Genomic DNA, 14,066 nt, shown 5'->3' on the forward strand with positions numbered 1-14,066 from the left:
CCCTCCTAGAGGCGGCGGCGGCCCCTTTCACAATAGCGCGGCCCGCCTCCCTCCTCTCAGCTCCCGGTTCGCTCCCGCCCGCTTCCCTCCCGGCGCATGCGCCCTCCGGTCGGCGGCGGCTGCGGCTGTGGCGGCTCCGAGCGACTCCGTTTTTTTTAAAGGGAAACGCTGAGGCGCCGGGGGTGACTGTGGGGGAGGGGGACCCGAGCCCGGAGACCCCCGGGGGAGGCGACAGACCCCCTCCCGGAGTAGGAGGGCTTTGGGCGGACCCATCCCTCCCACCCCCTCCTGAGGAGGAGGGGGGGGAAAATGGAGGCTCGGGGCGGCTGAGGAGAGCTCCGGGGCGGGGGGCCGGGGCGGGGAAGGGGGGGTGTGGGGTGGGGAGACGAGGCGGGCCCGGCCGGGCCAGGGGGGGCCGAAGCGAGCTCCGGGGATGAGCTCGGGGGCGGCTGGGTGCGAACTCCTGCCTCTGAGGCGAAGGCGGCGGCGGCGGCAGCAGAGGCGGCGGCGAGGCCCCCATGGGCCGGCGGCGGGCCTCAGCCGCGGCCTCCACTTCTCCGCACGCCGGCGGGATGGCGCCCGGGCCCCGGAGGAGCCGCGCTAGCCAAGGCCTGCTGCCGCGCTGCTGAGGCGAGCCCGCCAAACTCCCCTCCCCCTCCTCCGTCCTCGACCCCCCGCACCTCACCCCTTCCCCACCCCCTCCTCCGTTTCGGTCCCCGGCGCTGCTCCGGACCACTATGACCATGAGATCCGCAGTGTTCAAGGCGGCCGCGGCCCCTGCCGGCGGCAACCCTGAGCAGCGACTGGACTACGAGCGAGCTGCGGCGCTGGGCGGGCCCGAGGACGAGCCCGGGGCGGCCGAAGCCCACTTCCTCCCCCGGCACCGTAAGCTCAAGGAGCCGGGGCCTCCGCTGGCCTCCTCCCAGGGCGGGAGCCCTGCGCCCTCCCCGGCCGGCTGCGGCGGCAAGGGCCGGGGCTTGTTACTCCCGGCCGGGGCGGCCCCCGGGCAGCAGGAAGAGAGCTGGGGCGGCTCGGTGCCCTTGCCCTGTCCGCCCCCGGCCACCAAACAAGCTGGCATTGGGGGGGAGCCAGCGGCAGCCGGAGCCGGCTGCAGTCCCCGACCCAAGTATCAGGCGGTGCTGCCCATTCAGACGGGCTCTCTCGTGGCGGCGGCCAAAGAGCCTACGCCCTGGGCTGGGGACAAGGGTGGGGCGGCTCCCCCAGGTGCCACCGCCTCGGACCCGGCGGGACCCCCACCACTACCTCTGCCCGGGCCGCCACCCCTCGCGCCCACCGCCGCCGCCGGGACCCTGGCGGCCAGCGAGGGCCGATGGAAGAGTACGAGGAAGAGCCCTCTCGGGGGTGGCGGCGGCTCGGGAGCCTCCAGTCAGGCCGCCTGCCTCAAACAGATCCTTCTGCTGCAATTGGACCTCATCGAACAGCAGCAGCAGCAGCTGCAGGCCAAGGAGAAGGAGATCGAGGAGCTGAAGTCAGAGAGAGACACGGTACGGGAGGGGTTAATCTGCGTTCGGGACGAGGAGCGAGTTGTGCGCATGCTCGGGGGAAGGGGGCTGTAGGAGGTTAAGGTATCCCTGGGTTAGGGGTAAGGAGGTTGGCCACCGGCGAAGGAGTCTTCTCAGTTGCCGGGTCCTTGGGAGCCAGGCCCACAGACACGTTGGGTTGGAGGGAGGGGTTAAAGGGCAACCTCCCGGGGGAGGGGGAGGGGAGGTTTCAGGTGCCAAAGGGTTAATTTAAAATGACAGCCCCAGACGTGTGGGAAAGACGTTTAGAGTGGGAAAAGACCTGATTTGTGAGGGGTTGAAAAATGAAAAGGTGGGATACATATGTGGTGGCTTTTTGGAAGGGGTTAACTTAAAGAGCTTTGCGTTAGAAATGCATTCTGGAGGAGAGGGCCATAGCAGCTGTTGCTCTAAGCACTGCTGTAGCATCTTTAGACAGAGTAGTAGGTCTTTTAATGGGCAGAGGGGTCGAGGTGATTCACAGTGGAACCCTATTACAGCTTTTTAAAATGAGATTAAGAGAATCATCACCTTTGATTTCAGACAGTTTTTAATACGAATCTGAGTTATAAAACATGACCTGCTAACCAGCTCCCTTGTATAAGCATGGTGTTTAGAGGCTGGAAGGTTTTTAAGGCATCAGGGGAAATTAAGCTTATTAAATGTATTAAGTAGACCAAAATTTTTTCCCCTGTATTAGAATCTTAAGGTAGTAGGGAAGTCATTTATTATTTCTTTGTACTTCTGAGGAGCACGACTATATAGGGTTGTTTTTACTGCAGCAGTAGCTAAGGGCACCTTATGTGTTAAAACGTATTCCTCCAGATATCAGGAAGGCTGTGGTGGTGGGATATTACTGTGCTAGCATACCTTACAGCTGCCTAAAAATAAACATGGTTTCTACAATTGTTGTGTTCAGGCTGCAGCAGTCTCTCTCTCTCTTCCTCTCTCTCTCTCTCTCCCCCTCTCCCTCTCTCTCTCCCCCTCTCCCTCTCCCTCTCCCTCTCTGGCGTTGTGTGCGCCAAGGGCTGAGCAGGAGAGCAGAGGGCTGTTCATTTTGTTTGCTTTCCAAATGAATCTCTCCAGGCAGCGACTGTTTTATTGGAGAATGCATTCTGCAAGGTGGAATGGGAGCTGGGGCCGGTCTCATTAAATTATCTCATGGTGTTGATTTGTGGAAGTTACTCAACATGGAGGTGGCACTGCTCAGCTACTGTACTGCAGTCTAGGGGTGTGATGGTACTGTAATTACAACACATCGTGTCCTTATTTGGGGGCGGGGGGAGGCGGGAAGAGAACGACCAGTGAAGGAGAAGAAGTCAAGGAAATGTCACCCACAAACCGTGTTTAAGTAATGTTAAGGCTGTGAATCAAAACAGAAGGAGATGAAATGAGAATGTGGCTGACAGGGGGGCTCTCTGCTGATTGTGGAGGTTTCTGTTCAGTTCCTGAGGTAATGGCCCCTTTGCAGACTTTCCTAGGCAGGAAAAGCGGGGTGAGTTAAGGATAGAGTGTCAGTCTGAACTTGGCATTCATTGCCTCTGTTGTGTATTGCAGTCTTAGTGATGCTTAAGCTTGTTTCTCTTATTCCAGTTGTTGTTTGGCCTCTCATGAAATCTATGCAGCTAAGTGGATGTAATGAAGTCAACATTAATATCACTGTCTAACCCAAATAAAATTGTTATTATAGAGTATAAGTAGCACATTTGGCATCTTTTCTCAGAACATTTTAAAGTGAACTTTTCAATGATAATAGACTTACATTTTCTGTTTGATTATGTGTTCCTCCCTTTAACTAGAATTAAAAGACTTTGTTTTCAATATTCAGACAAATAGGTATAATTTTTTTGTTATCTCAAATGCAAAGCAATATGTATATTTGATGATTGATGGGATTTATGGGTACTGGTTCTTTTATAATTCTTCCAAATTGAGTGTTCATTGTTTAGGTGGCACCTCCCCACCCCCACCCCACCCGCCTTCAAATAACACTGCAATCCCTAGTGGCACTGTGATTGTGTGAGCTTTTAATTCCTTCTCAATGTACTGTGTGGACTTTGTCCTTGTGTATAGTGTTTTGGAGTGGAAGTAGAGAGGATAGTGTTTGGAGAAACTTAGGGCCTCCTAAAAGAACATTACGGTTAATTCTGGAAACTCCCAAACTGACTTGGAGCCACATGGTTAGCAGTAGCAGAGACCATGCCATTTAAAAGGCATGTTGTGGCCCCTCCCAGTGAAGAGGATTTTCTTTCAGAAGAATGAACTACAAATTCCCCCATGCCCCTCCCCAACTAGGTTAGCCCCTAAAATTAAGCAGTGTACCTTGTCTTCTCTATTGTGTTTAAGAAAATCTATTCAGATTAATGTCTGCCTGTTAAAAATAAGTTGAATTGCTATGGTTCATGGAAAGAGGCAGAAGACCATACTGATTCACAAATGGGGCTAAGCACCTGTGTTTAATTTTTTTGTTTTTTAAGTCTGCATTTTGCCACTGTCTCTTTTAGCTCCTTGCTCGGATTGAACGTATGGAAAGGCGGATGCAGCTGGTAAAGAAGGATAACGAGAAGGAAAGGCACAAGCTGTTTCAGGGCTATGAAACTGAAGAGAGAGAGGAAACGGAGCTATCTGAGAAAATTAAACTGGAGTGCCAGCCGGAGCTTTCCGAGACATCCCAGACTCTGCCTCCCAAGCCTTTCTCCTGTGGGCGGAGTGGAAAGGGACACAAAAGGTGTGCTGATAACTTTGTTACACTGTCTGGACATGAGGTTACTTGTTTCCGGTGACTGAGAGTAAGGGATTAGGACTTATGAATTTGTTTTAATAGAACTATGTCTTGAATCATGAGGTCTTCTGTGCTGAGAAACTGTCTTGAAACATTCTTGCGCAGACTATGTAAGTCTGTTAGGAACATTTTGGTCACAGTAGTAACTACAGAATGCAGAGTACATCATAAAGAGAGTGGGCAACAAATGTGACAGCTGAGTTTCTTAAAGAAAACTATAGCCCTTCACTTCAAGTTAGGAAGTGTTAAATTCCTTCATTGCATCAGGCACTGGTAGACATTAAAATGTAAGCTCTAAGTGTCCTTGGACTCAAAGAGATTAGTCTAGCTATAAGGATGGCATAAGTTTTGAAAACTCAGAATTCAACTGCAATAAAATATGCAGATAGACAACAGTGATACAAACTATTCAGAGATTAAAGATTATTGTGCGTTAGAATAGTGAAACTTTAAGGAGGAGATGGATCTTGAAAAAGAAGTGTAGAATTTAGATTGGTAAAAGGGAGAGGAGTTGGCATTCTACAAGTGTGTGTGTGTGTGTGTGTAGACTGGTGGGAGAAAGAGAGTCAGAAGATAGCAAAAAAAAAGAAATAGAGATTGTAATTAACATGGTATAGGATTGGGGGGGTAGGAGTAAGAGACTGGTCTCTGGTTGACAGGAATGAAACAGGCCACAAAGTAGAGGCCTCTAATGTTAGCTAAAGGATCTTGAATAAAATAGGAACCTTTTTAGATTTAGTAGGCAGTAGGATACTAGTAGAGGTTTTAAGCATGGAAGCTCACTTGTTCAACAAACATTTACTAAGGGCCTATTATATATACTGTTAAGTGTGAGGCTGTTCCTGCTCATGACAGCCAAATGAACCCAGATATTTAGATACTTGAATACTGATTATTTTGAAGCAAGCTAGTTCTCTTGCCCCAAAATGTAATCAAATCAGATTTTATTCAAGAGTCAATAAATTCTATAATGTTTTCTTCCCTATCTAATAGGAAATCCCCATTTGGAAGTACAGAAAGAAAGATTCCTGTTAAAAAGCTGGCTCCTGAATTTTCAAAAGTCAAAACAAAAACTCCTAAGCACTCTCCTGTTAAAGAGGAACCCTGTGGTTCCTTATCTGAAACTGTTTGTAAACGTGAATTGAGGAGCCAAGAAACTCCAGAAAAGCCCCGGTCTTCAGTGGACACCCCGCCAAGACTCTCGACTCCCCAGAAGGGACCCAGCACCCATCCCAAGGAGAAAGCCTTCTCAAGTGAGATAGAAGATTTGCCGTACCTTTCCACCACAGAAATGTATTTGTGTCGTTGGCACCAGCCTCCCCCATCACCGTTACCATTACGGGAATCCTCTCCAAAGAAGGAGGAGACTGTAGCAAGTAAGGCATAGAGAACACTTGCTCTTATACCCTAGTGGTGGCGGTCAAGCTAACAAGTGTGAAAATGCCTTTGGCATTTTTAAAAAAGTGCAATCAATAAAGCAGAGTTCTGTCAAGAATGAGTAAGTTAACAGCCAGAGACAGACACTGTGCAGGCATTGCAAATAGATGGAATTACAGCAAAATGTGCTCAATGTATTTGCCTGCTTACAACACTGGGAGATGTGTTTGCCAGTAAGTTGCTCATCACAAGAGCACCAGACTTGGGGGTGTAATCTCCGGCAACTTGCATGCCCTCTGAAAGAAGGGTTTTCTGTGCTGTGAAGTGCATAGAACTTATACTTTGCCATGCACGACTGTTCCTGCAATTGATATTGTGTGAAACCTGGGAGGGTGGTCTTTGGGTGTTCTCAGGGGCCAATGGTAATTTTTGGGTTGGGGAGCCAGCTTGGGGTGGGGAATTTCACCTGGGCCTCCGCTCTTTAACTATATAAACATTTATCTGTATCTCTATGTCCCGGTCTGGGGGGCAGGAGGAATCTGCCAAAGACCAACAGTCTTACTTTATCTTACGATACTTCACAAAGGTTCTAAATGTGAAGAGTTTACTTGGATTGCAGTAGCCCATTGGTTGTTCATATATTTAAATAAAATGGTCTACAAACTATTTTTCAAACAATAAGGACTATCTTGGGATATCTGAGCTGCTTGGGATGGGTGTGGGGTATGGGACCTTGGTCTTCATTCCCTTTTTTTTCTTCATGGCTTCCACACAGAGATGCTCCCCTATCTCCTACATCAACCAGTAACTGGAATGTGCCTTCAATCGTGTAATGTTAGTCTGTGACAGTCACAGCGGGTGCTCCGGGGTGATGGTGGGGAAGCCTTGGATAGAGTCACAGCCCTGAGTTTCTAACGCTGTGTCTTGCCCTAGTAGGGATGGGGATGGGAATCCATTCCAGTAAGACAAGAGCATTCTCCAGGCTTTGTTTGGCTGTTCTGGTGACAAAATTAAGTGGGGAAGATAGATTACTCTTCTTAATTATCTAAAATTCATTAGGCCTTACACTTGAGTACATGAGATAGACCAGGACCCTGATCTAGGTTCAGGTTTTTTGTTGGTTCAGTCAGTTGAACAGGTTCATCCTTAATGGTTAACCTTCTTGCTGCCATGGCAATGCTGTGTAACAAGAGAAACCGTGAAGCAATTTCCCATCCGGGATTGGGAAATGGCTTAGTCCGGAGCTGTTCTGTGTGACTGGCTGTTTTTGAAAACCCTTTCTGCCCTAGTACAGAAAATTCCGAACACCTCTAATATTGTGGGCCTAGCAGTACAGAAAGAGTCTGATGGGGGGAATCCCAGTCCTTTGAGGACCCTGAGTTGTGAATAAACGTGTGAATCCTTATTCTTGACGCCCCTATCTCAAGAGGAAGTCTCAATGGCTTATTTTAAGGAAGCCAAAGTCTTTGTGCATGTTGTTCAGGCTGGACCAGCAAGGTAGTTTGTTTGGAGGGAGGAGGGAGCTGTTTAAGAAGACTACATATGTAAGTTTTGAGAACACTGATCTTTTATTTGAAAACTAGGGTCAACTTTTACTCACCTGCCATGTTCTGAGTTTAAGGTTTGATATCCTTGGCCATCAACTGTTGCAGGGAAACCACCCTAAATAATGAAGAAAAGAAGTCGTCTCAGTGTAAAAAAAAAAGTGGTGGGCTTATTTTCTTTTCTTTTGTCTGTTGTTCCCTCTTCCCCTCCCCCAGAGAGAAATTCTCAAAAGAACAACTCAAAAAACCAAAATGGCTTCCTAGTGAGAACTTCAGTGATGATCCTTTCCTCCATTTTGGGTATGGGCTTTTTTTCTTTTTACACTGAGGTGATTCTTCTTTCCTGCATTATTTAGGGTGTCTGATGCCATCAAGTGTTGCAGGAGAAACTTCAGTCTTGGCTGGTGAGTAGAATAGGAATTGTGCTGGCTGGGCCTGGGGTGGGGGTTGGTGGGATGGTGGATGGTTGGGAGCTGCATTCCCCATCAGTTGGATGGGGGAGAGTGAGATTCCTTGGTGTATGATTACACTATAGACTTCAAAATGACTACCAATTTCAGTTGTTTTTCAGGAACTGCAATAGCATCCATTATGTGAATTGTCAGGTATTGGTTTAGGGTTTTTTGTGATCCTGTGTTTGGCAGACTGCAATGGCATTTTAGGTTCTTTTAATACCATAGCAAGGACACTGAATATGGCTTCAGGTGAGGCCATAGAATGGATTCCTATCACTTGGTAACTTTGTCTTATCTGGGAGAGATCTCTTGTCCTAGTGAATAGTAGGTTGTGTGACCTTGGATTTAAGGGTGGTTCCACCCCTCCTCCCTTTCTTTTTCTTTTTCTTTTTTCTTTCCAGTTCCTTCTTGGAGGGACCACTCAGTAGAGCCTCTAAGGGACCCAAATCCTTCAGACCTTTTGGAGGTAGGTACCTAAGACCTGTCAGTAGAAGGGAGTGAGAGACAGATAGAAATGGGGCTGTTACTTGAATATGTCATCGTAACTGTATGGATGGGTTAAATAGAACTTTGAAGCAAGAAAGTAACTTGAGAGATTATCTAGTCCAACTCCTTTGTTGTATAGATGAGAAAACTGAGGTCCAGAGTGGCTAAGTGATTTATTAAAAAATAAATAACTAGGGAATGTTCAAAACAAAGCTAGATTTCATGCTAAGTAGAAAAGTTAGCGTGTACCACTCAGCAACAGAATTATATATTCCAACCTCATTTGACTGTTAAAAGTTTGATACTTACTTTAAACTCAGACTCTTATAAAGTATAGAGGTAGGGAGGGTTTGTGGCAGTCTCAAGGGTTGTTTCAGTTTGATGTGACTTTCACCTTGGAAAATTATAGCAATGATTTTGGAATATGGAGATTCTACAGGGTAGGGGTGGGGAAAGGAGTATGTGTTTCGTTGATTTTGTTACCAGGAGGTTCCTATGATATCCATAGAACTCACAGACTCAGGTGGGACCTGAAGGTGAAAGATTTTACATTCCTGGAAGCTGGAAATGAGTATACACGTGTCACACGGTGATAAGTAGCTTATCAGCTGCTATTCTTTACACAGAACCTGGATGACAGTGTGTTTTCGAAGCGGCATGCAAAACTGGAGCTGGATGAGAAGAGAAGGAAAAGGTGAGGCTAGAGATGTCCATTCTGGGGACAACTGAGCCCTTATAGGACCCTGACCTCTCTTATCTATGCTGAGGGGAGCTCTGGAGCTCTTAATACTTTTAAATTACTGGCTTCCCAATTGGTTGAGTATCAGAGTTTGAAGTGGTGGTTGTTACACACGTTTGGCCTCTTTTTCTTCTGGGGAACACCAACGCATGATCTAGACTGCCAGACCTACACAGCTCTTCCCTAACCAAGCAAGCAGTTCTCTTTACCCCCCTACCCCGCCCCACCCCCCATCCCCCATCTAGAAGTCTCAGCAAAGATCTCCCTAGCATCTGGATTGTGTGAGTTGCCTTTATAGAGCTGGTTTTCAGTAATGTTGGGTTTGTTTGTTTTGTTTGTCTGGTTTGTTTTTCCCAGATGGGATATTCAGAGGATCAGGGAACAAAGAATTTTACAGCGACTGCAGCTCAGAATGTATAAAAAGAAAGGAATTCAGGAATCTGAGCCTGAGGTTACCTCATTTTTCCCTGAGCCAGATGATGGTAAGTTTTGTTTATCTAAAAGAGTACAAGGCTCCAGGATACAACTTGCTCTGAATGAATGCAGTATTTTGGAACAGGTATAGTTGCTAGACATTTTCCATCTGTGTCACTAACAAGGTTCCATTTGGCTTTCTTCCGTAGTTGAAAGTTTGATGATTACCCCCTTCTTGCCTGTTGTAGCATTTGGACGACCATTACCAAAACTAACTCCACAGTAAGTATAAAGTTTTTTTCCCCTCATCTCTCAGGTAGTCTGCGCTTCACCTCCCTTCCAGACTTCATGAAAGCCTAGATATAAGGTGGAATAGCTGGCTTAGGGATAGCCATGGCTCTTTGACAGAAGTGAGGCTGCCTGGGCCACTAGTTTTTGCAGTGATAAGATTCCCAAGCCAGGAATTAGGAGGATTGCTTTTTGAATTAGAAATAGATTATTCAATCACTTTTTTTTTTTTTTAATTAATTAATTAATTTATTTTATTTTTTTTGGCTGTGTTGGGTCTTCGTTTCCGTGCGAGGGCTTTCTCTAGTTGTGGCAAGTGGGGGCAGCTCTTCATCGCGGTGCGCGGGCCTCTCACTATCGTGGCCTCTCTTGTTGCGGAGCACAGGCTCCAGACGCGCAGGCTCAGTAGTTGTGGCTCACGGGCCTAGTAGCTCCGCGGCATGTGGGATCTTCCCAGACCAGGGCTCGAACCCGTGTCCCCTGCATTAGCAGGCAGATTCTCAACCACTGTGCCACCAGGGAAGCCCATATTCAATCACTTTAATAGCACACCGTTGCTCTGGCTTTGAGGCAGGAAAGACACTCTAAACTTGGGACTTGGGAGTCATGGCTAGGAGTGGTAAAGGGCATAGTGTCTTTTTTTGAGTTAGTCTCATGTCCATACTGAGTTTCTTCTAGTCTTGCAGGTTGATTTCCGTATCCTTTTTTGCCAGGAATTTTGAGCTGCCCTGGTTGGATGAGCGTAGCCGATGCAGGTTGGAGATCCAGAAGAAGCAAACACCTCATCGGACATGTAGGAAATAGCTGTGCTGGCAAGAACCTTCTGTCTTCAGATAGTTGTAGCATGCCATTCCCAGAGAGTGGCAGAGACCTGTATATGTGACCGATGTCCTCATGTATGTTATCATTCGCTGGTAATGCCCTTCCATACTCCCCTGATCTTGGTTTTGTTTTCATCACTCTGATTTCACAAATACTCTTTCACTGGGCTAATTGTGAATTATGGAGGGTGATTGGGATTTCTTTTCCCTTTTTGGGGAAATGAACTCTCAAGCTAAATCTATAGGATGGCAGATTTGGAAGCTTCAGGGGTCTGCTTCTCTACATTTGCCTATGTTAAAAGGGTAAAAGGGCTCTCTTCATTAGACTTTTGGAAGATGAAGCAACCCCTGCCTTTAGAGCTGTGCCTGCATGGCACTCGTCTTGCCCTGGTATACCCTTCCTTATAGTGTGAGTATAATGGTTTTTACCCCAAAACAAAACAAAACAAAAAACCTCACCATGAGCTTAAGGACCAGATGAGGAATAACAAGTGACGTGATGAAGCAAGTCATCTTCACAGGGTAGAAAAGAGATTGGAGAGTTGGTAGATAAATATCTGAAAAGACAGTTCTCTTAAAACTATCCTGTGATATAGCCATGTGGGAAGGGATGTTTGGCTGTGATTATTTTCTTAGTTAATGGGTAACTGAATTTCTTCTCCCACCCCTCAAAGAATAAAATCTTCTGAAAAGAGACTGAGGATGGTAAGTTTGGGACCAGTTATGGCTCTAAACAAAAGCCGTTGGTGTTTGGGGATGGCATGCCAGATCCTGTATAGATGTCTTTGTGTCACATCACTTCTCCAGTATTCCTTAGTTGGGTTTTATCCTTTTAGCTGAGCTCTTGGTGGTGGGATAGAGATTTAGGGAGGGTGGGGGTGTGTGTGGAAATATGTGCTTCCTTTGGCTGGCAAATGTCTACATCTTGAAACAAACAGATGTACCTAATGAGCTTCTCCGTTCATTTTGTAAAAATAGATTTGTATGTGTACCATCTTAGTTCCCCCCTCCCCCCCACCCCCCACCCCACCCCCATTTTGTTAAAAGAATTTCAGGACAGCACTCCAGGCCACTTTGGTCTCAGTGTAAGATCCCTGTAACTATCTGGAAGGAAAATAGAGCCAAGACCTCTGGTCTTAAATATATAGGAATTGCCTTTCTTTAGTCTTCAGGACTATTGTATGAAAACAAGTAGGGGTCTAATCTCCTAGAAGGTAGGGGCTTTTATCCTTGAAGAGAATATGTCCCCAGATTATTAGCACTTTTAGAGGAGAAGCCAAGGTATGTAGGGTGTGTGGCCGGCCCATCAGTGGAGCATGAGAGAATGGGATACCACTGTGGGAAGGGAAGAAAAAAGTTCCTCAGGGGCCTCCCACTGCTAAAGCTTTTTGTGAGATGTTGATCTGTGCTCCCCGAGTTTAACTTTTAAAGGAATTACTCCGGCAGCACATGTAGTATTCTTGGATGATCTTGCTGCTCTTATTTCTCCTTTGTGTGTGTGTGTGTGTGTGTGTGTGTGACTATGGGTTTTCATTTGTAACTCCATCTGCTTAGGAGAGTGGGCTCTCCACAAGGGAACCTGCTGTGAACTTCATTGCAGCAAGAATGTAGAGAGAAATAGGACTTATTCCACTAGGGGCTCTCATCTCACACCTTAAGGAGAGGAAGGAGATTTCTAGAAAAACTGGGCCAGATTTTCTTCGTTCTCCATCATTTTAATATGGCAAGCTGTTTGGCTTTCCTACTCTGACCTATGTTATGTTCCTTTATAATGTGCCCAAGAAGAAAAAGACCAGTCAGTATCTCTTTTATTCCTTGATTCCTCTCAGTTTCTTCTTGATTTTCAGCATTTGTCAGATTCCTAATTTGGATATGCATTAGCAAATTTAGCCTTTATGTTTGTGCCTATCCAGCAGACTCCCCAGATTTTGAACTTGAGTTAGACTAAGAGGAATCCATGGGTGCTATCTGGCCAGACTTAAGTGGATTCTATTTCCTTGGTTCTCCCTCTACCTAGGACCTCTTATTTTATTGTCCCCTCTTCTAGATCAGTTCTCCTTTGATTTGGATATGTTGAAGTTTTGTTGAGAAGGAGGTTGGAGAGTAGATTAGCAAAGTTCCAAGAGCAAAATTACAGTGTGTTGAAGTGTGGGGGGAAAATTAGTCTTATTTTTTCCCTACATGGGATACAACACTGTGAAATTCAATCTTCAACTGAAGGACCTGCAATTCTCCTAAAACACAGTTCTTTGTTTCTTTCCTTAACAAAGTTTAAGCTAGTGTTAATAAATTAAAAAGAGAAATTGCTTGTCTGTCCACTTCAGCTTTGTTTTATGCCCATTTCATATTGTTGTCTGTGTTGTAATTCATACTTTTGATACCATTTCTGATGTGTAAAATTGGTTGTCTTGTAAATATCTTATAAAGAGTTCAATTGTAAATAAACTATTGTGGCTGTTAATTTTGAACTTCTGCTTCAATTTATTAGATTTATTGGGAAGCATTAAACAATTCTGCTTGTATATTTTAAAAGACTAGGAAAAGAAATCCATTTTCACAAAATAGAAAAACACCATTTTCCCTTTTATATGAGATATCAACTTCCATTTGTGTATGAACACAATGTATGTTTCATCCCTCTTTGTCCTGTGTTCTTCCTTACACATAATTGGCAACTTTAAAAACAAGAAATGATAGGATACCTGGTGCCTGGTGTCTAAATTAGTAAAACCTCAGTTGGAAAGACCTTAGAGGTCTTCTAGTCTGACTCCAATACATGATTTCCCTTTGACAACATTCCAGACAAATGAAGTCCAGCTTCTCCTTTTTTTTTTTTTTTTTTAATTTTATTTATTTATTTATTTATTTATTTATGGCTGTGTTGGGTCTTCGTTTCTGTGTGAGGGCTTTCTCTAGTTGCGGCAAGTGGGGGCCACTCTTCATCGTGGTGCGCGGGCCTCTCACTATCGTGGCCTCTCCCGTTGCGGAGCACAGGCTCCAGACGCGCAGGCTCAGTACTTGTGGCTCACGGGTCTAGTTGCTTCGCGGCATGTGGGATCTTCCCAGAACAGGGCTCGAACCCATGTCCCCTACATTGGCAGGCAGATTCTCAACCACTGCGCCACTAGGGAAGCCCCAGCTTCTCCTTTAACACTTTGTTTTCTCCTATACATTTTTTTCTAAATGTTAGAAAATTCTTCCTCGTTGACAAAATCTAACTTCTTGTAACTCGAGCCCACTGGTTCTTACTTTGCCTTCCAGGGTTATGAAAAAATATCAATTCCTCCTTTCCTCATAGTCCCTCAAATAGTTAAAGTTTGCTGTGGCAATCCCAATCTTCATGGTTAACATTCAGAGATTTTACAATTGTTCCTCAAAAGAAAGGATCTTGAATGTTTCAGTTCTCTGGATGAGAGAACAATTTGCTCATGTCCATTTAAAAATTGAATCCAGGGCTTCCCTGGTGGCGCAGCGGTTGAGAATCTGCCTGCCAATGCAGGGGACACGGGTTCGAGCCCTGGTCTGGGAAGATCCCACATGCCGCGGAGCAAGTGGGCCCGTGAGCCACAACCACTGAGCCTGCGCGTCTGGAGCTTGTGCTCCGCAACAAAGAGAGGCCGCGACAGTGAGAGGCCCACGC

General features: G+C 46.1%; 1 protein-coding gene across 2 annotated transcripts; it reads left to right on the forward strand.

Moving 5' to 3' along the window:
- Nucleotides 1–399: 399 nt before the first annotated feature.
- MSL1 (MSL complex subunit 1) lies at nucleotides 400–12,887 on the forward strand. 2 transcript variants are annotated; one of them, XM_059909056.1, is made up of 9 exons: nucleotides 400–1,505; nucleotides 4,025–4,248; nucleotides 5,296–5,678; nucleotides 7,580–7,627; nucleotides 8,080–8,144; nucleotides 8,791–8,858; nucleotides 9,261–9,385; nucleotides 9,527–9,599; nucleotides 10,319–12,887. In XM_059909056.1, exons 1-9 carry the CDS (start codon nucleotides 738–740, stop codon nucleotides 10,407–10,409), a joined length of 1,845 nt encoding a protein of 614 aa, XP_059765039.1. In that variant the 5' UTR covers nucleotides 400–737; the 3' UTR covers nucleotides 10,410–12,887. The 2 variants fall into 2 exon arrangements, with proteins under 2 accessions (XP_059765039.1, XP_059765040.1); XM_059909057.1 differs by lacking the exon at nucleotides 7,580–7,627.
- The last annotated feature ends 1,179 nt before the right edge of the window (nucleotides 12,888–14,066 follow it).

Source organism: Balaenoptera ricei, chromosome 20 (assembly GCF_028023285.1).
Source record: "Balaenoptera ricei isolate mBalRic1 chromosome 20, mBalRic1.hap2, whole genome shotgun sequence".
NCBI classification, from domain to species: domain Eukaryota; kingdom Metazoa; phylum Chordata; class Mammalia; order Artiodactyla; family Balaenopteridae; genus Balaenoptera; species Balaenoptera ricei.